This window comes from Chaetura pelagica, unplaced genomic scaffold (assembly GCF_000747805.2).
Source record: "Chaetura pelagica isolate M959 unplaced genomic scaffold, ChaPel_1.0 scaffold99, whole genome shotgun sequence".
Taxonomy (NCBI): Eukaryota; Metazoa; Chordata; class Aves; order Apodiformes; family Apodidae; genus Chaetura; species Chaetura pelagica.
This window is the reverse complement of record NW_009954539.1, coordinates 2,592,740-2,614,905: the sequence shown is the minus strand read 5'-3', so window position 1 is coordinate 2,614,905 and position 22,166 is coordinate 2,592,740. Positions and strand designations below refer to the sequence as shown.

At 42.3% G+C, this 22,166-nt stretch overlaps 2 protein-coding genes across 2 annotated transcripts in view; one reads left to right on the top strand and one right to left on the bottom strand.

Moving 5' to 3' along the window:
• The first annotated feature begins 247 nt into the window (after positions 1-247).
• PLA2G7 (phospholipase A2, group VII (platelet-activating factor acetylhydrolase, plasma)) lies at positions 248-9,157 on the top strand. Its single transcript, XM_010004899.1, has 10 exons — positions 248-370; positions 2,578-2,728; positions 3,356-3,449; positions 4,002-4,070; positions 4,560-4,707; positions 6,147-6,260; positions 6,550-6,641; positions 7,578-7,751; positions 8,385-8,533; positions 8,901-9,157. Exons 1-10 carry the CDS (start codon positions 266-268, stop codon positions 9,002-9,004), a joined length of 1,200 nt encoding a protein of 399 aa, XP_010003201.1. The 5' UTR covers positions 248-265; the 3' UTR covers positions 9,005-9,157.
• Positions 9,158-14,363: 5,206 nt separating this feature from the next.
• The window catches only part of TDRD6 (tudor domain containing 6), a 10,231-nt gene continuing 2,428 nt past the window's right edge, over positions 14,364-22,166 (bottom strand). The window contains exons 4-7 of the mRNA XM_010004915.1: positions 17,011-22,166; positions 16,457-16,572; positions 15,286-15,375; positions 14,364-14,480 (exon numbers count right to left, since the gene is read on the bottom strand). Coding sequence (XP_010003217.1) covers positions 14,364-14,480; positions 15,286-15,375; positions 16,457-16,572; positions 17,011-22,166 — 5,479 coding nt within the window. The remainder of the gene's footprint in view (positions 14,481-15,285; positions 15,376-16,456; positions 16,573-17,010) is intronic.

The following is a 22,166-nucleotide window of genomic DNA, read 5'->3' as shown; positions in this document are numbered from 1 at the left end:
TCCCCGCGCCCTTCCCTCCCTTCCCGGCCTCTCTGCTCAGCGCACGGTGCCGTCTGATCCTTGGGATTCACCACATCCCGCTTCCCATAGCGGGCAGGCCGGGTTGGTGGTGTGAGATTCCCGGCCTCTCGTTCTCCTAAGCAGCTTCAGCCACGAATTTCCTGCTCCCGGGCCTTCCAACGAGCTGAATTGTTGGCCCTGCAGGCCCTGGCAGGCTCCTGATTTGCTTTGTGTTTTTCTCCCAGGTTTGCCCGTGAAGGCAGCGATGGAGATGGGGAGCAGCAGCACGGAGAGGTTCTACAGGATCCCTGAGGGAAAGGGACCTCACTCCGTTGGGTGCACGGACTTGATGACGGAAAACGCAGTCGAGGTAAAGACCTCAGTTCTTGCTCCTTTCAGCTTAAGCTTTCAGTGAAGCACCTTGTTCTGCAGGTGGATCGAGCAGGAGGTCTTGTCCGTGTGCAGGGATGCTCCACAGCTGAGCTTCCTGTCCTCTCCATCCCCACGTGGGACGTGTGCTGGGCAGAGCTCAGGAATTACCAGGTGTCTCCAGGAGCTGGTTCAGTCTACCAGATGTGTGCAACGTGCAGGCCTTCCCCTTGGTTGCTTCCTCCTGAGATCCCAACTTTCCTGATTCCCCTTACACAAGATACTGCAGAGACACTGCATCCTCCCAGGACCTGTGGGGTTCCTCCTGCCCTCCCCAGTGCTCCCTCCTGCATTGGGCTCCTGGGGAGACTCCACACACGGTCCCCGTGACTGTAACTGTTCTCTTCACAAAGATCCCAGTGGGATTTGGCAGGGTTGGGTGATGAGGGTAGGTAACGTGTCAGCTGCAGGGTTAAGCATGAGGTGTCTCCTCAAAATTGTATCTGTCAGCAAAAGAGCAGGATGTGTATGTGGTTGGTACAGAGAGAAACCATGATAAGAAGATGGGAATGGTAAATAGCCAACTAAAGACCTGGTATGTGGGTTTCCATTTCCAATCCTCTTGCTTTTAAATTTTCCTGTGAGAATATGTCTGCATTTCCACTGTGTTCACTCTTCAGACTGGCCAGGTGTAGTGGAACGTGTGATCAGTTTGTAGTGGTTATTCATGCTTTGCTTTGCTGAGCTTAATCTGTATTAGCAAAAGGAAGAATGAGTTTATCTTTGCAATCAGACTATGTGTTTTTCTTAGATAAGAATCCTTACAATAAAGCTCTTTTGGGCATAGATAATGAACCTCTTTCCTTTTCCTGTAAGCAGTTAAGTAACCTGAGGAAGTTCACAGGGACTGTTCTGGGATCAAATTTTACCAGTTTGGTGAAGGTGATGCTTTCTCCCTTAATGGCCTTTGTGTCAAAGGTTGATTTAAGTTTGATGGGTAAATAGGAACAAGCTTAATTGAACAGGCTTTTAGTGGACACTGGGTACAAAACTGATAAATCAGTGTTCAAGAAACCAAACTTTATTCCAAAGTTCATATTCTTTTTGACCCTAAACTAGTTACAAGTGCAGTTGGAGAAAGACAGTGAATTTGAATAGTGTGTCACAAATTGCCTTACAAACGAGGAAGTGAGAATGCAAACTGCACACAGTTCATCTGCCAGGAGATCTGTTTCAAGGTGTGCTCTTGGCACATTGCTGCTCTCTGTGTAGCAGAAATACTGGCGAGGGGGCTGTGGAAGGTCCACATGGTTGTGGAAAGCTGGAATGGTTTCCTAGAAGATGTGCAGTCCAGACAGTAAGAGAAGATCCAAACTGATGGTAAGAAATAGAGGCAGATAAAACACAGGTTAACAAAATAGCATTTAGAAAGATGGAGCACTACAGGATTGCAAAAATCTTGATGAGGAGAGAATAATATACTGCACTGGTTTGCTGGGCAGTTGCCCAAGAGCTTTTCTAACAGCCTTTTGCTCAGTTTAGCCAGGAACACTGAAGCCACATTGAGACCATGCCCCTGACTCTACCTGCATCTCCTGTGCTGCACCACACTTGTAGAATCTAGTCTGAGGGTAAAGTGTGTCTTGCTAACTCAGTGGAAAAATACTCTTCTAGCAGGGTCCGTTTTCCCACCAGGTTTAGGAACCTGAATTGGGCCAGTAACAAATCCATGGGATGCACTGGTGCAAAGTGATGACAGCTCCTAGCTGGAAGGGTGAAGGGGACACAATCACCCCTGTCAAACTGATCAAACTGCATCGTTGTACCATTCCCCAAGGGGAGGCATAGTGAGGAAGATCAGGAAAAGATCCAGGATAATAAGTAGAGCAATTAGGTAGTGAATGTTTGATATTATTGACTTAATTCTATCAAGTATTTTGATTTAGCCATAGGCTAACCTAGAGAAGGTGATGTGTATCTCTACCTGGATGTCAAGAGTCATGCCACTTTAAATTCATTGCAGGGACAAAAAGATGGTGGCGTCAAAGCCTGTATAGCACAGTCATTTTCTCTGGAGACTCTCTTCATTCTCGTGAGCTGACATGCTTGTATCTGAAACTCTTGACATAAATGTATTTGTCTTCCTTTTTCTCTGCCATGTATCAATAAATATCAATCTTCCTTGTTTCCACCCCCCACTCATTCCAGGGGAGCTTCTTGCGCCTGTATTATCCATCATGCGATGCCACAAATAATGAAGAGGCACCATGGATTCCAGATAAGGAATACTATCAAGGACTCTCTGACTTCCTCAATATGTACCGAATTGTAGGAGAAAGGCTTTTCCAGTACTATGTTGGTAAGACTGGTTCTGGTTTTATTCCTTGAGTAGTGCGAGGGCCTGAGCTCTTTATGCAGGTTGTTGCCTCCCTGCTCTGTAAGAAGTGTGTTAATGCTGCAGGACTGAAGAAATAGCTTTTCCTGAGGGAGTGTGTGTGCTTGGGAAGGGGTTATGTGGCAATGCTGAATGTGACTCAGGTTGATTTGCTGTCCCTGACTGCTGTGAGTAGCAGTGTCTGGGCAGTTTGCTCTAGGAGGGGCTTGGTTAAGCTACAGGTCTGTTTTGGGATTTAACTCCCACAAGGAAATGTGCAAATATACAAAGGTCAGTGAGATTTTAAAGTCTGAATACCAAAAAAGATTTGGATGCCTGACTGTTCTTGAAAACTTGTTTCTGTGGGGCTTAAGAGGCCTTGTGCTAGGCTGTGGATGGGAAGAGGAGAAGGAAAGTAAATTTGCCAAGTAGAAAGTGTTTTCAGAATCAGATCCTTATTTGTCTTCTGCATTTTAAGGATGAGCTTTAGTACCTTATCTTCAGATGACCACTCTGAAATCAGAGGTCACCAGACTCTTGGGATCTCTGCCACAGAAATAAATACATTCTCTCCTTTCAGTAGTAATGACATTCACTTTGATTTTTATCTAGGTTCAGTGACGTGTCCTGCAAAGTCAAATGCTCCTTTTAAGCCAGGAGAGAAATACCCACTCCTTATTTTTTCCCATGGACTTGGAGCTTTCCGGTAATTGTGCAGTTTGTTGACAAAATGGTTTTGTTGTCTGTGGAGGCAGGAGTCTCCCAAGGATGGTTCTGAACAGATTTTCAGTAGGGGGTTGAGATCCCTGTGGAGTTGAAACAGATTCGAAGAACAGGCTGCTGTGTATCAGTATGCCTCCACTAAAAGCAACAGCAGTGAATAAAAGCAGGCTTGATGCATTTATTTGGGTTTTCTCTTTGTATTTTAGGGGTGAAGGGATTTACTGATCCATAAGCTTGTTGTGAAGATTAGCTAGTTGATTTTTGGAAAGCTGTTCCAAGGTGCAAAGTGTCATGTGTGCTACGTTTAAAAAATCATTAGCATTTTTCCTTCTGAATAGAAAAACAGTAACAGGGTTTTGTGGACAGGCTTTGGTGGCTGGCACACAAAAACCTGCTCCACTGCCTAGCAAATCCAAACAGAAGAAACACCAAGTGGGCACTAGCCCATAGGTAGTGGGGTCAACATTTAAAGAGCAGTGTAATTGAAATAATTATGCATGCAGGTCTCTCAGCAGAGTGTGGTTTTTCATTGCAGGACAATCTATTCTGCTATTTGCATAGAGATGGCTTCCCAGGGCTTTGTAGTGGCTGCTGTGGAGCACAGGTGTGTACGCTGCACGTTTTTGATTTCTGATGGAAAGAAACTTTCTCACATTGAATAGAATGTTGATAATGGTTAAGAACTTACATTGATTGTAAAGAAGAAGTTAGGATTTTTTTTTTTTAAAGAAAACCTAATATATCTTCTTCAGCTCTGCCCACACCCTGTTTGTTTCTCTAGCTCACTTCTTATCTAAGCAGAGGGGCTTTGCTTAGATAAGCCCTTGAATGAAAAATCCCACAGTATTTATCACTTGTGATTCTTCAGACACGTTATTTTTCTCTCTCTTATTGTTAGAACCTGAAGAACAGAAAGGAGGTGGGAGTTTTGGTGGGTTTATTGCATTATTTAGAATGTCTGTCTACACTGAGCTGTGATGGCAGCAACACTGGTTGGTAGATGGATCTCTTGAGATAAATCTAACACTTCTGCGGACTTCATCCCAAACCAAATGGAATACATCTCCAGAATAACTTTTTGTTGATATTACAGAGATGAATCTGCTTCAGCAACTTACTACTGTAAAAAAAGGTCTGTTTCTGAACTACAGGAAGAGTCTACATCAATCCTGGAGAAGGAGTGGATCTACTACAGGAAACTAAAAACCGGAGAGGAGGAGCGGTGCTTGCGCCACAAGCAGGTACCCGTCCTGGCTCTGGGCGCTGGGAAGTGAGGCAGGAGTGGTGTGGTTAGGACTAACAAGCAGGCTCTTTTCCCTCGGGCCTTGTCTGCAGTCTCCTGCTGTGGCTCAGGGGATATATAAAAGTGCATCAAGTCCCCTGTTCCTGAAGATGGTAAAGCCAGCAACAGCTTTCTTCAGAGCATAAACTACTTCCTCAGCAAGGCTTTCTGATGAAGTTGCATGTCAAGCCCAGCCAGCTGTTTCTGCTCTGGTTCCACACAACTTTATGCTTTCTTCTCTGTGTTTTCACACTTCTGCTGCCCTGCCCAGTCTTTAAGTGACACAGAGTTGAATTCAAATGTTTGTGTGGCCTTAGGCTTGCTTCAGCTCTTGTTTACTGTCAGATCCCAAGATGAATCGTGGCTGCTCCACTTCAATCCACTTTAGTGTGGTTTATAGCAATGTACACAATGTACACAGACTTCCTGACTGTAAGTAGCACCTGTGTTAGGTATGATAGGGTCATACTGACAAGCTCCTCCAAGCAGACTTGACCTTTAAAATATGGGAGTGTTTTCTTCCAGCTAATGCAGACTCAGAGGCGGTTTTCTTTTATCTCCCTGGGCTATACAGGCAGCAGCACAAGTGTCATTTCCTGTGTGCATACAACATCCTGCTTATGACCCTAAATACATAATGTCTGAGCTTGCAGATAACCTCAGAAGCTGTTGCATGCAAATTTCACTACAAGAGAAATCAGGAGATAGAGATTTATTTGAAATCCAGTGGTGCACAGACACTTTGCTAGCTGCCTACACACTGGGGTTCCCAAGGATGCTGCTGGTCCTTGGTTCTTCTTGAAATTTTACAAAAATATCAAAAAGCCACTTATTATACTGAACAATGAAAACCTTTATTTGCAACAGCTTTCCTACAGTTTTCAAGAATATATATAAAACAGGAAGGGCTTGGCACTTTTCTTTTTTGGGCTTATCCAGTGTAAAGGCAGTTTCAAAACTATTGTGCAGATGGGGTAAGTGATGTAATAATATTTGCTCATCAAATTGAGCATGAGGAGGAGCAGCAAGTCAGCCTTCTTTGTAGTTGTGTAACTTTTAAGCCTTTGCCCATACCAACAACCCCTTCTCCAAGTAATGACAGAAAAAGGGAGTTGGAAGCCCTTGATGCATGAAATAGGGGTAAATTGCTCTGTGTGCAGAGGATCTATGCAAGAGCTTCAACTCTCTGTACCTCCCAAAGTCAGTTTTTGTTGTTGGTCAGACCTCATCAGAGTTCTGTTTTACAGATGCATTCTACAGTTCAGACTAGTCATTAACATATCAGACACTTAGGGGGGGAAAAATTCTGAATAAATCTTCTATCCAAAGGACCAGGAAGCCTAGCAGTGGTCTGAGAATTCCTTCCACTGCTCTGCCCCAACTTCTCTTTCTTCCCAGGTGCAGCAGAGGGCACAGGAGTGTATCAAAGCTCTCAACCTCATTCTTAAAATCAATTCAGGAGAGGAAATAACAAATGTACTAAATTCAGACTTCGACTGGAATAGCCTAAAGGTGAGTGAAAGGGGATGGCTGCATTTTGTTAAATGCATAATAATGCTTCTGGTTTCCCTCTTCCTTCTAAACTGGTTCCTGTAAACTATTCTGAAGATGACACTGTATGAACGTATTCTTAGGTTGTCCCAAGCTGGATAGATAGTAATGGAGCTGAAATGGTGCCCTTCCTATTCAGTAGGATCTATTGCCTCTTACTCCCTTAATAAAAAAAAAAAAAAAGAAAAAAAAAAAAAAGAAAAAAGTTTGGGAAAGAAAGTCTCTTACAGCACCTGGATTTTTTTGACAGGATTCTGTTGATACTAGCAGAATAGCTGTGATGGGACACTCTTTTGGTGGTGCTACAGTTATTGAGAGTCTCAGCAAAGAAAAAAGATTCAGGTAAGTATGCAAAACAAGGCAAGAGATGTTTGGCACACAAAGAGGTCTGGAGCAGAGGACAGAATCACAGTCATAGAATAGTCAGGGTTTGAAGGGACCTCTGAAGATGATTAGTCCACTCCCCCTGCTAGAGCAAGATCACCTACAGCACATCACACAGGAAGACATCCAGATGGGTTTTGAATGTGTCCAGAGGAGACTCCACAGCCCCTCTGGGCAATCTGTTCCAGTGCTCTGTTACCTTCACAGTAAAGAAGTTTGTCCTTATATTTAGGTTGAACCTCCTGTGCTCCAGCTTGTGTCCATTGCTCCTTGTCCTGTCATTGGACACTGCTGAAAAGAGACTGGACCCGTTGTCCTGACACCTGCCCTTTACATATTTTAAGTATTTATGAGATTCCCCCCTTAGTCTCCTCCAGGCTAAGCAGATCCAGCCTTTTCTCAGGGCAGGTGCTCCATTCCTCTAATCATCTTTGTGGCTCTGCACTGGATTCTTTGCAGTAGTTTCCTTTATGAACTGGGGAGCCCAGAACTGGATGTTTCCTAAGATCCCCCAACTACTAATTAGCTCTTGAAGAAAAGTTTTGTTTGTTTCCCACAGCATCTCTTACTGTTTTCTCAAGTCATGCTTCTTTCAACTGCAGGGGTGTGGTGTAACATGATAAATATATCATATTATATTATGATATTGTGGGACTTTGCAGAAGCTCCTCTGCCCAGCTGCACCTGGCAGTGGAAAGCAACAAATGCAATAATGGATGATTTCTCTTCCCCCAGAGTAGAAATAACTTTGAAACAAAATGATTAATTAACCTGTTTACTTGCTCAGTGTCACAGAGAGTTTCTCTTTCCCATGTCTCCTGCAAATCTAAACATGCTGAGAACTTCCATCCAAAGCTTTCTGCTTCTGTGACCACACCCAGTTGTTTTTGACAGGTGTGGCATTGCCCTCGATGCATGGATGCTCCCTGTAGGTGATGACATTTACCAGAACAGTGTCCAGCAACCGCTGCTTTTCATCAACTCTGAAAAATTCCAGTGGGCTGATAACATCTTAAAGATGAAGCAGCTCAGCTCCAATGACACAAACAAGAAAATGATCACTATCAAGTAAGTGTCCCCAGCCCGTCGTTTCTGTGGTTGAAGATGAATCTTTACTGTCTTGTTGGAGCTGTTCAGTTACAAGTAACTGCAGAAAGACAGATGGTCACTGCTTCCTCATGGCCCAGGTTTTCATGGGATGCTTGAATTAGCAGTAGGTCCCCCACAGTGGAGGCAGAGACTTCTCCCAAAGCAGCCAGTAACCCTAAGTTGAAGATACTCCAAGGTGTGCCCAGGGACAGAAGTTTTGCTCTGGGCCTCATGCACTGTGTTTGAACACTTTCAACAGCCTTCTGGGGGCAGGTACATACCCACCTGGTGAAAGCACCAAGTACCAGGGAGCCAGCTGGCTCTCTAATCCACCCTGTTCTCAGAGCAGAGAGACAGCTTGAAATTGTGCCAAGCCTATTCTTCATTGCTGTTGCAATTACAGTGTCTAGGCATGTACAAAACTTCCCTTCTGTGGTTAGGACAGAATTTACTGCTAATCTTGCATGCTCTTGAGATTAACCTGTTTCACCTTTTTCTGCTAAAGAAGACACCATAAAGTGTGTGACTTTGGATAAGTCTGTACAACCCATGGCATCTTTTAAGCAGACGACTGCATTCTTACAAGGCTGTTAATAATTGTTATCTTTGCAGGGGGTCAGTACATCAGAGCTTTCCTGACTTTACCTTTGTGAGTGGAGAAATCATTGGAAGATTTTTCAAATTAAAAGGAGAAATAGATCCAAATGAAGCAATTGATATAAGCAATCATGCTTCATTAGCCTTCCTGCAGAAACATTTGAGTAAGTATCTGTTTACATCAAAGTATGAAGTTAAATTAGTACTTAATTCCTATGAAGCTCTGTATATATCCATTCTGTTTAGAACAAGATAAATAGTCAGAAGAAGTTTAGGAAAAAAACAGTCAGACCCATTTTCTAGAATTTTGTTGGCTACTTTAGTAATCTAAGCAATTTGGAGGAGGAACATTACAGTTTTGTTCCAGTACATAAAAAACTTGCAGTGTCCTTTTTCCCTCCTTAAAACATCATGCCTGCCCTACTTTGCCATGTTGATTAACTCTCCTATAATTTCATTTTCCAATGTAGCTTTACAAAAAGCCCACCATTTATTCATTACCACTTGGGTTTTCTTTCCCCAATTTTGTAGGTCTTAAGAAGGATTTTGAAAAGTGGGATTCTCTTGTGGATGGCATAGGACCCAATGTTATTCCTGGTACCAATATTGACTTATCTCCAGCTGAACCTGAGTAAAGAATACAAGGAAGTACTGAAAATGCTTCGGACATCAGGACACTAATGTTGGCCAGATAAGACTCAGACTTGTAATTGCATTGGCCACTTACACAGCTTTTGGGGTGTGGAACAACAGTAACCACAAAGATAAAGGCATTAGGTTGTATTATCATGAAAACGTAGAGAGGTTGTAGTTCAAATGAGTCAGTGGCATTTTCTGAAATACTGTAACAGAGTAACTTCTGCTTTATAGGCAGCTGGGGGAAAACCACTTATGGCAATTTAAATGCTCTCTCTGGTTTTGACTCAGAATCAAGTTGGCAGAGAGAGATAAAGCTCCAAGGAAGTCAACTAAAGTGCTGCTTACCAAGCTCTAAGTCAGTTTGCATCCAGCAAGCCTTTTCTGCAGTGTTAAAAAAAAATAAAAAATCTTTGTTGTTAAACTGCTTAGTATTTCAGCTGTGCTCTGGACAACACTTGAGAGTTGGAGCAGGTTATTCCTCCTTCTAGTCAGAGAGGTGCCAGTGGAAGGTCTTCAAAACTCCTATTTTTAAAAAACTATGGGAATAGTTGAAGATAACAGCAGAGAAAGTTGTTTGTTCAGACACAGAACTTCTCATATGAACTCAATCCACTTCCATGTAATATCCATGTTAGCTGCTATACTTAGAGCATGTTTCCATTCCAAAAGCTGCTGAAATGGTCACTCTTTTTGTAGCAACTGTAATTCCCCTTAGGCTCAGCTCCAAGTAGTGCCTCTCCTGTGTATCTCTGTATTATCACTGTCAGTCATACTGTTTTAGGTGAAAATGCAGAAGAGATGTGTCACTTCTATCATGCCCTTTAAAAAGGAGTATGTAAGCATTGCTTGATCATTTTGATGAATTTCAATGGTTGCAAAACTCTCCAGACACGTGTCCAGGTACTAGCATTGCTGTCTGTATCTGTCAGTAGAAGCAGTTGACTATGTGGTTGGCTAAGGGCAGCTCTGACTTCTAGAGCCAAGCTCTTTGAAGCTGCCACATGGAAGGGTAACTTCTCCATGGATAAGCCTTGCAAAAAGGGGAATAATTCTAACTGTAGCTTATTTGTTTCAAAACCAGGCTACAAACAACTGAGGCAAGGAGAACAAGCAAAGTAATTAATAGTGTAATTAAATATTTCTATAATCTGATCTTAACATGAGATTGCAACGACATCTCTGACCTGTTTTTCAGAATTTAATTAAATTCTCTGCAGCCTACCATCACTTGTTGTCTCTGTTAAGGGAATCAACATGCAGATGTTTCTCTTCTAACACTTAAAATCCACTGTCCTACTTAGCCAGACTATTACATTGTCAGAAGTCTTGGGTTCCTGCATCATTATGGCAGCATGAAAAATCCATTGCCTAGAGGAAGAAGAACCTGTGCTATACAGGAGCATGGAACAGGAGTGGAAAACAGAAAACCCTTTACAACACATGAGGAGAACAAACTACCCCACCTAACTGGATTTTATTAAAGCCTTCAACATTGTCTCCCACAATATTCTCCTGGAGAAGCTGGTGGCTCATGGCATAGACAAGTGTGATTTATCAATATTTTTATCAATGATTTGGATGAGAGGATCAAGTGCACCCTCAGCAAGTTTGCAGATGACATCAAGTGGAATGGGAGTGTTGAGTGCTTGAGGGTTGAAGGCTCTACAGAAGTCTGGACAGGTTGAATCAACAGGCTGGGGCCAATTGTATAAGACCAAGTACCAGGACTTGCATTTCAGTCACAACAACCCTATGCAACACTACAGGCTTGGGGAAGAGTGGCTGGAAAGCTGCCCAGAGGAAAAGGACCTAGGGATGTTGGTTGACAGGCAGCTGAATATGAGCCAGCAGAGTGCCCAGGTGGCCAAGAAGACCAACAGCATCCTGGCTTGTATGTGGAATAGTGTGGCCAGAAGGAAAAGGGATTGTACTGCTGTACTCAGCACTGGTGAGGCTGCACCTCAAACACTGTGTGAAATTCTGGGCCCCTCACTAGAAGAAGGACATTGAGGTGGTGAAGCAAGTTCAGAGAAGGGCACACAAGCTATTGAAGAGTTGAAGTCCTATGAGAAGGGGCTGAGGAAACTGGGATTGTTTAGTTTGGAGGAGGCTGAGGGGACACCTAATTGCTCTCTACAACTACCTGAAAGGAGATGGTAGGGAGGCAGGTGTTGGCCTCTTAAGCAAACAAGAATAGGACTAGAGGAAATGGCCTGAAGTTACACTAGGGAAGGTTATCTTAGATATTAGGAAGAATTTCTTTACTGAAAGAGTGGTCAGGTACTGGATTGTGCTGCCCAGGGAGGGGGTGGAGTCACCATCCCTGGAGGTATTTAAAAACCATGTAGATGAGGCACTTCAGGACCTGCTCTAGAGGGCTTTTTTTTTTTTTTTAGGGGGAGAGGGGTTGATGTTTGGAGGCTGATCTTAAGAGGTCTTTTCCAACCATGACAATTCTGTGATGCAGGTGAGAGAAGCTGCAGCTGTTTCCCTGTCCTGGTTTGGGCCAGGATGAAGCCACTTTTCTTTCTACTGATGTTTTGGGTTTTTTTCCTTCCCATGGACTCTCTTTTAAGCAGCACACCTGCTGAAAGCAACAGCAAGTTTTCCAGCTTGTGGACTGACAACACTCAAGTGGCTCAAGGCCACTTTGCTTCACTTGTCAGATCTGCTGCTTTGGACACTAAAGGAGCAAGAAGGGTCACATCTGCAACCCTCCCAGAGAGAGCAGCAGACTGGACACATGACTAAAATTGGCCAAACAAGTATTCCATCCCATACACTTCATTCTTGGTATAAACTGAGGGATCACTGAAGTCATGCTCTCTTGTCCACAGACAGTATCCCTTGACCCCTAGGACTATTCATTCCCAACCCTTGTATTTCTACCCTCGGCTCCTGTCTGCTCTGCTACTAGCTCTGAAAACAGTCCAGGACTTTTTCAGGACTACCCTGCAGCTCAGGGGAAGAGAGGTTTTCTACACTCCTGCATATATTTGTATATATTTGTACATATTTTATCACTATTTCATTAAAGCTATCTAGTTTAGTTTTTAATCCAGAAGGCTCTCTGCTTATTTCCTCTCACCTTTTCCTATCTGGGTGGGAGGGGATAGAGAGTAGTATACTAATTCTTTTATTGCCTTACCCCACTGAACACATGGAGCAGCAAAACCATTCTGTTAGGTCTGATTATATATATAGGAAAAGCTTCATCTGTCATTAGTGCACTTAAGGCCATTCAGAAATACAAGCTGTCTTTTGTACATGGCTGTGGGATGTTTCAAAGCATTCACTGTTCAGGGTCAAAACAGAACCAGTAACTGCAGAATGCTCACAGCTACCTCTAATTGCAGTAGTGCAGCTGAAGACAAAGTATGCACACAGCAGTTGGGCTTTTGCAGAGGGAGAGAGTCCCAATCATTCACAGAACACTGATCAGCATATACCAGCCAAAGCTTTATTCCAGCTTCCTCCATTGCTTCATAAACAGCACCAAATACAAGACTTCAACCCAAAATAATTATGTCCCCTTACAGTGAAAAAAAAAAACAAAAAACCTCTTCCCTCCACAAAAAGAAAAGACCTTCAACTTTTCTTAGAGGAAAAAAAACCCAGCACTTAAAAAAGCAACTTTGCAAAAAAGTAACCATCAGCAAGTAATATGGTGCAATACAGTGTCCTATACAGCAATTCACAATAAATCTTTGTTCAAGAACCACCCACCAACAGCTAGATACAAGTTGGGATGCACACACAATCAGTAAGCAATCCCAATTAAGAGGTGAATTCTTATTTAAGAAAGCACAGCTGTAAGAAACCAAGCTGACACTAACAGACTATCTACAAGTACTGTTTCTTGACAGGAAAGTATAGTGACAGGTATTTGCTCAGGTAGGAAGAAGAAACATGCAGTGCTTTGTTTATATTTTTCCCATGAAAGTATTTTACTGGGAATGTCTGTATAACTTGTTCAGCTTCAGGCAGTGACTTTAACACTTGGTTTCAGGCATCTTGGAAGACACGAGGATCTTCACCTAAATCTGTACTGCAGACCACTTGCTCTTCTACAGGAAATAAAAACATATTAGACCCATTAAGATGTTTCTCTAAACATGTATAAATGTGTTAATATCTAAAGTCATAGCTCACAAGGCTTCAGACCAAACATCATCAACATATTGGATCCTATTAACAGACTGCATTTATGCCAAGTTACTGTGTAAGGACAAGACAGTGGAAGCAATGCACTGCCCAAGCAGGAGAAGCAAGCAGTGGTCCCAGATTGCAGCTAGTTCACTCCATCCCTTGGTGGGCTCAGCACAACCTGCTCCAGGAGTTTTAAACCTGTGGATCAGGCACCTTTCTACTCAGCCTTTCCAGGTTAGTGCCCCCTGTGTGCACCAAGATGCAGTTCTGTGCCACTTTGCTGCAAGACCTTAGCTCACACTTTTCTGTGCTGTTGCTGAGAGGGTACATACACTAACACCATGCAAAACATTCAATGACAGACTGAATATTTTAACTAGCTCTTTGAGCAACAGGTAATGAGATCTCTGCTGCAGGCTTCCTTATTTGTTGCCTATAAACCATTCAGCTTTCAGTACAGTTGCACTGAAATACAATTACCAATTCCATCACTGAACACACAATGTTATCTCTACTTCAGCTTATTTAAGTCTCCATCAGGCAACCAATGGTCAAAAACAGGAACAAGTTGCACAGCGAGGTTCTCAAAGAAAGGTCCTAAGCAACTTCATCTAGCTGATCCTACTTTGAAAGGGACCTTTAGAGGTGCTCAACCAAAACTGCTCTACAATTCCATAGATGATAGAAATAACAATCAGAAAGAACCTTCTTTGGTACACAGAGTAGAGGTTCACCAGTAACACTCCAACATTTTTAAGTAACAGTATGTACATGCACTATTCACAAACTATCCTTACAACAACCAACATGGTATTACTATAGGTTTAGGTTCACAGATCAAGATCTATTAAGGGACTGAAGCATTCAAATCCCAAACTACAATGGTTAGTAGAGTCTGCCTAGCAGTCACTCACCTTGCTTCAGAAATGGAAGTAAGAGTAGTGTGCTGGTGACCAGTGCTCAAAACCCGTAACAAAATGTGTAACTTGGGTGCACCACCCCACTTATTCAAGTGGCTCAATGCACACGCTTGAATAAACACTGAATTGGTTTCTAATCAAGACAGTAGCAGCTCTCATTACATGCATTCACCATTCAACTGTCACTGCTTAAGCTAATGCTATTAAGAAAACAGTATTAGAGTAAATACATAAGCTCAGAAAGTGTTTCAACTGGATTTTCTAAAATAAAGCATTTTCTAGAAAATTAGAAAGCATCCAAACACTGAGTACACAATCTCCTTGAGAAGTTCAAGAAAGCCTTACCTTGAAGTAAGGGCTCATCTGGTAAGGACTGCAAGTTCTCTGTTGGAGGGGTTATTGCCTAAACAAAAAGAGGTTCTGTTAGGAAGCTGCCTCTACTGCCAAGATAAGTTTTCACCAAGGTGTTCCCTTGTAGGCTAACGTTTTACATCAGCACTGCTGAAGTCTTATTTACAAGAGTTTTCTGCCCTTGTAACTCACTACAGAAGTCTTCTGCCTACTTTTCCCTTTGATGCCAAAGCTGCATGTGAAGAAAGAACTGGAAATACACTCTTATCATTGCTGGTAGCATGGCTGATGACCCGAGTTCTGGGTTCCAGACATGTTTTTTATTCATTGGTACTTCATGAAGAACACTGGGAGAAACCCCACTAACATTCCCTAATTACTTTGTAATAGAAACATTTTTCATTATTTGCCAGTTAGTTACATGCTCTACTAGCATGAGCTGTCAAAAATCACATGCCAGCACTACAGTTCTTTATTAATAGAAGTCTCCCAGTAACATCTCTTCCCTCAAGCTGTTTTCATTAATCTATTCCCAGACTGAATTTACAGTCCTCAGGCCAAATGTTTGAAGGCTTATATAACTCTATACAAGTATTTTACATAAATTATATCAGTTATGTAATAGATTTATACAAATTTCTATAGTCTCCATAGAAATCTATTAGAGAAGAAAAGACAATGCTTTGTCTTAAGAAAAAATAACCATGCTTCTAGTGGTTGGCACAAATGCACAGATGTAGATTAATGCTACTCTTTCTATTCTCAGGGTGACACAGGAAGAATCACAGCTAAACTCAGGGTGCCCTTTCTAAAAATATCAGCACTGTCCTCCCCAGTCCAATCCCACACCACCATACCTCAGATGATCTGCAAGGCCGGTCAGGAATTCCATTCCACACGTTCTCAGGATCCACAAGCTCCTCATTGCCAGTGGAGAGATTCAAGACCTATACAAGCAGAGCCAACTCTTACCTGGCACAGCAGTGGATCCTGATAATACACTCAGTGAGACAGTAGTAGAAGAACACAATTAAGGATTCCCTGTATTTGAGAAGGCTTTCAGTCTGGATCTTGCAAGGAAGAACAAGTTAACCTCTCCTAAAGTGAACATTGGTACTGAATCTGCTCAATGCCCTCCTGGGCCTCTAACCTAGGTACAGTGAGAGAGCAAGGCTGGAAAACACCTACTAGAACAGAACCAGTAGGAAACTGATGAACAGGGATATCACTACATACCTGGCACTTACCTGAATACAGCTGAGGTTGGCTTTAGATACCTAAGGAATCTACCAGAAAAAGAGCTGGTTTCCATGATCTCTGGCACTCAGTCTTCCAAGAAGTTACCTTTATGACATTATCTTCTGGATTTGCAGCCTTAAATTACAACTTAAAGGCCCTTTTATGTAAATATAATGTCTGTGCATGCACAGACACTCCCCCTGAACTGAAGACTTTAATTTATCCCATAGCTTAAACAGCAGTAGAACAATGCAGCCCACTACATTATAATCTACTGTTAAACCTACCTCCCACCAACCGCTAAATCAACACACTAATTCAGTTTTACTGAAGTAGGAATAATTGTGTATTCATTATTAAAGTATACTTTAAGTTTCTTCTCGTTTCTACTGTTCTAACACTAATTCCTAAACACATCAGCAAAGTAGTGCCAAGTTCCACAAGAATTTAATGGTAACACCACTCCATAGCAGAGCATTAGCTTGCAGACCAGAATGAACCACACATATGAGATACCTATGTAGATACATATGAGTATCAATCTAAAACTGCAGTCAGATCCTTCAGTCTTCACAGTCAATGAAGGGGAATAAGATGTGATGAGAATATCACGTGTTGACACAGAATCGACTCGATTTGAGACACAACTCAAGTTCAAGTCCAGAATCAGCTTTTGCAACATTAAGTCTTAAACTGTCTAATAAAGGTCTAAAATATTCAGAACTTGGAGAATAACCGAAGAAAGACTAGATCTTAAGAATGCAGAAAGAATATTCAAAGCCTACTTACCCTGGTACCTTTTTCAGATATCTCCAAAATGCGAGCCTCACACCACTTCAGAGAGGTCCACACCACACATTTGGAACCAACAGCAAAGCCCTTCAGATAACAAGTATACTCATTTTCTACAAAAATGAAGGCAAAACAGTGAAGGAAGAGAACAAAACAAGAAACCAAAAGATGAAAACAACACCTCCAAATAAACCTCAGATGTCTCACAACCCTGCTCCCATACTCCCCTGCCCCCCTCCAAATAACTTAATATTTCAAAGGTAAAAATCTGACATTGTGAACTGCCTTTAAAATGCATTTCATGGTCATAAAGAGACTTTCAATCATCAAACCATTAACCTCTCAAAGTAAGATTAGCTGCTGTTAGACTGTCACACTATCTGTGAGATACACTTCGTCTAATGTCCTTAACCCATCAAAGCATACTGGATTTATTGCTAGTATAGCAACTTGTTAGGGAATAAAAATTAGGTTTCTACAAGAAAATTATTCTCATGTTTGAATGTGCACAACATTTTGATTGTTTAACTCCTTAAAATCAGACACCTTACCTGCACCACAGTCAGCCAAGTTCTCATTTTGCTGTTCTTCTACTTCATCCCTAGGCTTACAGTCTGAAGACTTCATTTGGGTATTTCCACATCCTTTAAGAGTCAAGTCTTCTTCCACACCACAGTCATCTTTCTTCTGCTGCCACTCCTCCTGTTTCTCAACTTTGCAGTCACGGGACTTCACAGGGCAAACAGTCCTCTGATTTGTCAAGTCTTTTGCAAGAAATGCAAATTGACTTCCACTATTTGCAGAACTTTGTAGTGCAGCACATTCCAACCCTAACAACTCCTCTTCCCCAACTTCCTGAGATGGCTGCACATCAGGCAGCACCCATTCCAGAAGCTGCTCCATTTCATCACCTAGCATTGACAGCATGTCATGAGTCTTTAGGTCCAGCTGTCTCTCAGGTCTACCACCAGATGAAGACAGCCTTAGGTAAGGAGGCTCTGCTTCTATCCAATCTTCTTGTAGAGCTTCTGCTTTATGAATTCCACCCAAATTCAGTTCCAGTTTCTTTGCCTCCTCTCCAAAAGAAAGCTGAGCATCAGATGGCATCAGCTCTACCGTTTTCTCTCCATCGCTAACTGAAGGCACCAAGTCCTCTCTCCCATTAAGTGATGGTAAGATTTCAAGAAATTTCAGAGCTGCCAACTCCCCTGTCCCCCCACTCACCACTGGCAGCTCAAACAACTCCTGTTCCAACACTTTTTCTCTTGCTTCACTGCCCAAAGCTGTCTGTATCTCAAGTGACTCTGCATCCAGAGCTTCCTTTGTTTCCCCACCAAAGGAGGATGGCAATGAAAGTGCCTCTAGCTTCAGTATGAACTCATCAAAGGAAGACTGTGTTTGTAATTGATCCAGTTCTACTAACATCCCTGTTTCATCACTTGAAGACTGTACCTGGTGAACTGGGAATCTCTGCAGTTGTTCTTGGTTGTTACCTTGAAAAAGACTGGCTGCTGAAGCACTGCCTGTCAGTTCTGCTTTCAGCTCAACATCCCCTTGAAACAGTAAATCAGATAATTCCTGTTGTGTAGTTTTCACTTCACTCCCCAAGATATGAAGACTGTAGCTTCTCATTGGTTCTAGTAATACACTGCTACCACTCTCTCCTTCAGAGAGAGGCATCTCTTTATCAAAGGTGCTTTGATGCTCAGCTGTTTCATATCCCTCATCAGCCTTCCCAGACACATACTGAACAGCTCCCACTGACACATCTGCTTCTACAGCATTTAAACACTCAGAAGTTACACCCAGGAAGCATTCAGAATCAACTAAAGCACTTTCACTTTCTTCTTGAGCTAATCCACAAACAACTGTAGTTTCTCTTGCAAGACCAAGACCCACATCATTGCCTGAACATCTGTTTTCCTTGCAGGGGCTCTCAAGGTCTGAGAAAGCATTGTCACCAGTTCCTTTACTAGCCTTCCAAAACCACTTCATCTCTTCATTAATGCTCTTGCCAGAGGCTTCCAGCTTGACAACAGACAGAGGGATTTCAGAAGCTTTATCTTCCTGAGTTTCTATTACTTCAGCTTCTAATAAAAGGTCTTTAGTCATACCATAAAACTTATCTTTTGCTTCACTAAGCCATGAGCCCTCTAAGGATTTGAAACCTGACAGACAGCAAGCAAATGCTTGATTAGGTATTTTAAGCAATTCACATGGAATCTGTCTGACCATCTCCATGCTAACAGCTTCCTCACTTCCATAATCCACATGTCTAACAACTATGTTGTCACCATTTACACTGATTACTTTAGCTCTGTAGAACCTTCCATCTTGACTATATTTTGCTAGACAAATATCACCAGTTTTAATACAAGACCCGGAATAATTCAAAGAGTTTAGTCCAAGGTTTTCAGCTTCCTCTATTTTTTCCTCTATGTAGTTAATTTCATCTGTATCAGCACAGCAACTCCAAAAGTATTCTGGACTGTTTACCACTGTGATGTAAATTTTTACAATTTGACCTGCCTCTGGAAACTTCCATTTAAACAAATTGCATTCACTTACACAGGAAACTTCATTTTGTGCCTGAGGAAGTAAAGACTCACACACAGTGATCACATCACTGCTCTCCCTTTTATCAAGTACTTCTGTTGAACAAGGTCTTGCAAGATTTTCATCAGCTAAATCCACTGTTACTATACCTTCATGGTCACTAAGAATAACCTCCCACTGATCCTCAACCTTCTGTACAAATTCACACGTTAGCAGAATTGCACTTGTTCTCTTGGTGAAGTAAAGCACTGCTTTCTCTGCCCAGTCTGCATTTTTTTTGCATTTAAGTCCACTTAGGAAGCAGTGAATGCTTATGGCTGGAATAGATAACAAATCTTCAGGGAGTCTGTGTGCTTGATCAACATTAATTACTGAAGTGTTACCATAATCAATATACTGTACACTTATCAAATTGTCAGAAGTCTTCTCTTTTACTACAGCTCGATACCACAGGTTGTCTTCAGAATAAACAGCACTGATTAACTCTCCTGCTTGGAAAAGCTGTCCACAAGAGTTCTCTGCTGGTGTCCTATTGTTTAAGCTTTCCGAAATGCTGTTAAGCTGAGCCTCATCACTTCCCAGTTGAACATAAAAATCCAATGGATCATTTACATGAGACACATAGACCAACACTTTAAGACCTGGCACCATCTTCTGCTGCAGTAGATCAGTTACATTTTTAAGCATGATACACATGCCTTCCACATCAGATTTATTATCTGACTGTGTATCCACCTGGATGGAGAGCAGAGGTGCCTCCTCTGCTTCATTTAACAAAAAAGCATCTTTCTTACTGCTAAGCATTCCAGATTCTTGTAATCCAGCTGCCAGATCTCCCTTCGTAGCAGCCTGGAAAAGGTTTTTATCCTCTTTGAAATGCCTTTTGCTATTTTCTCCTCCTCCTCGGGCTTCAGATAAGCCTTTTTTTCTTCCAAGAGGCCTACCTGTATTTAAAGGAAACTCTTCAATCTCATTCACATCTGTATTTCTAGAGTCTGAAGTTTTGTTTTCTACATGCCTACATAGTCCTGTATTGTTTCTTAATCTGAACTTCTCCTTCAGTTTTGCATTATATTGAGTATTACCATCAAACAACTCAATCAACAGTTTACCATCAGATTCCTTTGCTACCACTATTGCTTTTAATTGCCTTTCTAGGACAGCTTGCTTGAACCATGCTGTAGCTTCTTCAGGAACCTTTGACACATCAGATAAGGAACACTTTATGGCCTGCATTGGCAAAAGCAAGATATCCCATGCATCAGTGGGTAAAGGAAGCAGATGATCTTTCTCTATTGTCTCTGTGTTCCCAAAATCCACAAAGAAGACTTCTGTATTGGGTTTTGTTTTTGTAATTAGTCCCCTGTACCAATGATTGTCAGTATATTTTGCTAGACACAAGCTCCCAGGCTTTTGCAAGGTTTCTATGCTGGTCATTTTTTCACTTAGGCAACAGATGTTATCAGTAAGCTGTGCCAAGATATCTGCACATCTTTCAAGTTGGCAATAAAATGTCCACGGGTCCTCAACATGTGTAATATAAATGTCTTCCTCATTCCCAGTTTTGATGCCATGCATAGAATAATAGTAAGAACAAAGCTGAACTGAGGATACCAGAGGCTTCTGAGGAGATGAAGGTCTGGCCACACCTCTGTCAGTCAGAAATTGGCAAGCACTTTGAAAAGGTGTCATTAAGTCTACAATGTTAAATAGCTCCTTATCGTTTATCGAAGCCAAGGCAAATATTGTACACTTCAGTTCAAAGAGGGATGAATTATCAATGAAATCCTGAAAAGCCTCAATCGCTTCTTCATCCCAAGCAAAAGGATCCTGACCATTTGATTGGATTAAGTTGTAAAGGCTGCACCTGAAAGCCTGAGGCTCTAACCTAAGAAAGCATTCATCAGCTGAGCGGAGGTTTGCCAGAGACACCCGCTCTCTGTTGCCATAGTCAACATACAAGACTTCTACTTCTCCTGCAGAAGAAACTTCACTAATAATTAAAGCCCTGTACCACTTTCTATCCTCAGAGTACTGGGCTAAACATACAGAATTTGGCCAAGCAGGTGGGCAGGATGAATTTTTACAGTACTTCTGAATTTCAGCCATTAATACCCTAAGATCATTGCAATTTCTACTTAACTGACACCAGAAATAACTAGGGCTTTCAACATATGACACAACAACATTAACTGTACTTCCCACATCTAATTTGACCCCATAAAAGGAACTTGGCTTCATTTCCACATAATTCTGTCTCCAAGAGATGGGCAGGTTTTCATTGCCCTCACACTTCTGGGCAGGAAAAGATTCACTACTGTTAGAATTGTGAATGGCTGCAGAAGGGCTCTCTCTGACCATCACAGCTGGGTAAGGATTAAGTGCTCTTTCACTTGTCTCTAGACCAGATTCTTTTCTGAGCCTCTTCTCCATATTCAGTTGGTTTTCCTCCTCAGCACATGCTAAGGAAGAGGCCTGGTTCACAGCCTTATCAGGTGATTTCTGGAGAGTCTCGGGCATTTCACACCTCTCATATTCAGCATAACCTCCCTGGGCTATGAGCTTACTTACACTTTTCTCTCCTAATGGGGACTGGTCAAAAATCTCAACCATGTATTTGTCATCCCGAGCACTGAAAAAACGAACCTTTAGTCCCTTGTTCAGCACAATCTCTCTGAAGGCAGACACAGAGGGTTCACTCCAACTCCCTCTCAGAGGAGAGACACCTGCCAAGCAACACTTTAGAGCTAAGGCAGGTAGTTCCATGAACCGAGGAAGCAGCTCCTTTACCGCACTCCAGTCTACAGTTTCTGTGGTGCCTCTGTCCACCAGGTGTATTTCTACCCCACTGTCCAATACTCTGGTGATCATGGCTCGATAGAAGACACCCTCTTTCCCACTGGCACAACAAAGGGATCCAGGCTGTAGGTCCCACCCAGTACCACCTAGCTTTGTAGTATGGGAGTAAAAATTCCACATGCTCTGCCTTAGCTGCTTGAAGAGCCGGCGATGTTCGTGGAGCTGCAGCCAGAACTCAGATGGGTCTTGGATGTGGGAGACCCGTGCGTCGTGGAACACACCAAACTTCAGATGTGCACTACCTACAGGAGCAGAGACTAAATCTTTGCAAGCTAAAGTGACAGGCATTCCT

Bases quoted from the DNA above. Each gene is read 5' to 3' on its own strand.
- PLA2G7 (XM_010004899.1), top strand. From the start codon at position 266: ATGGAGATGGGGAGCAGCAGCACGGAGAGGTTCTACAGGATCCCTGAG. The intron at 4,071-4,559 runs GTGTGTACGCTG...TTGATATTACAG, and splicing joins GTGGCTGCTGTGGAGCACAG to AGATGAATCTGCTTCAGCAA. The intron at 6,642-7,577 runs GTAAGTATGCAA...TGTTTTTGACAG, and splicing joins AGCAAAGAAAAAAGATTCAG to GTGTGGCATTGCCCTCGATG.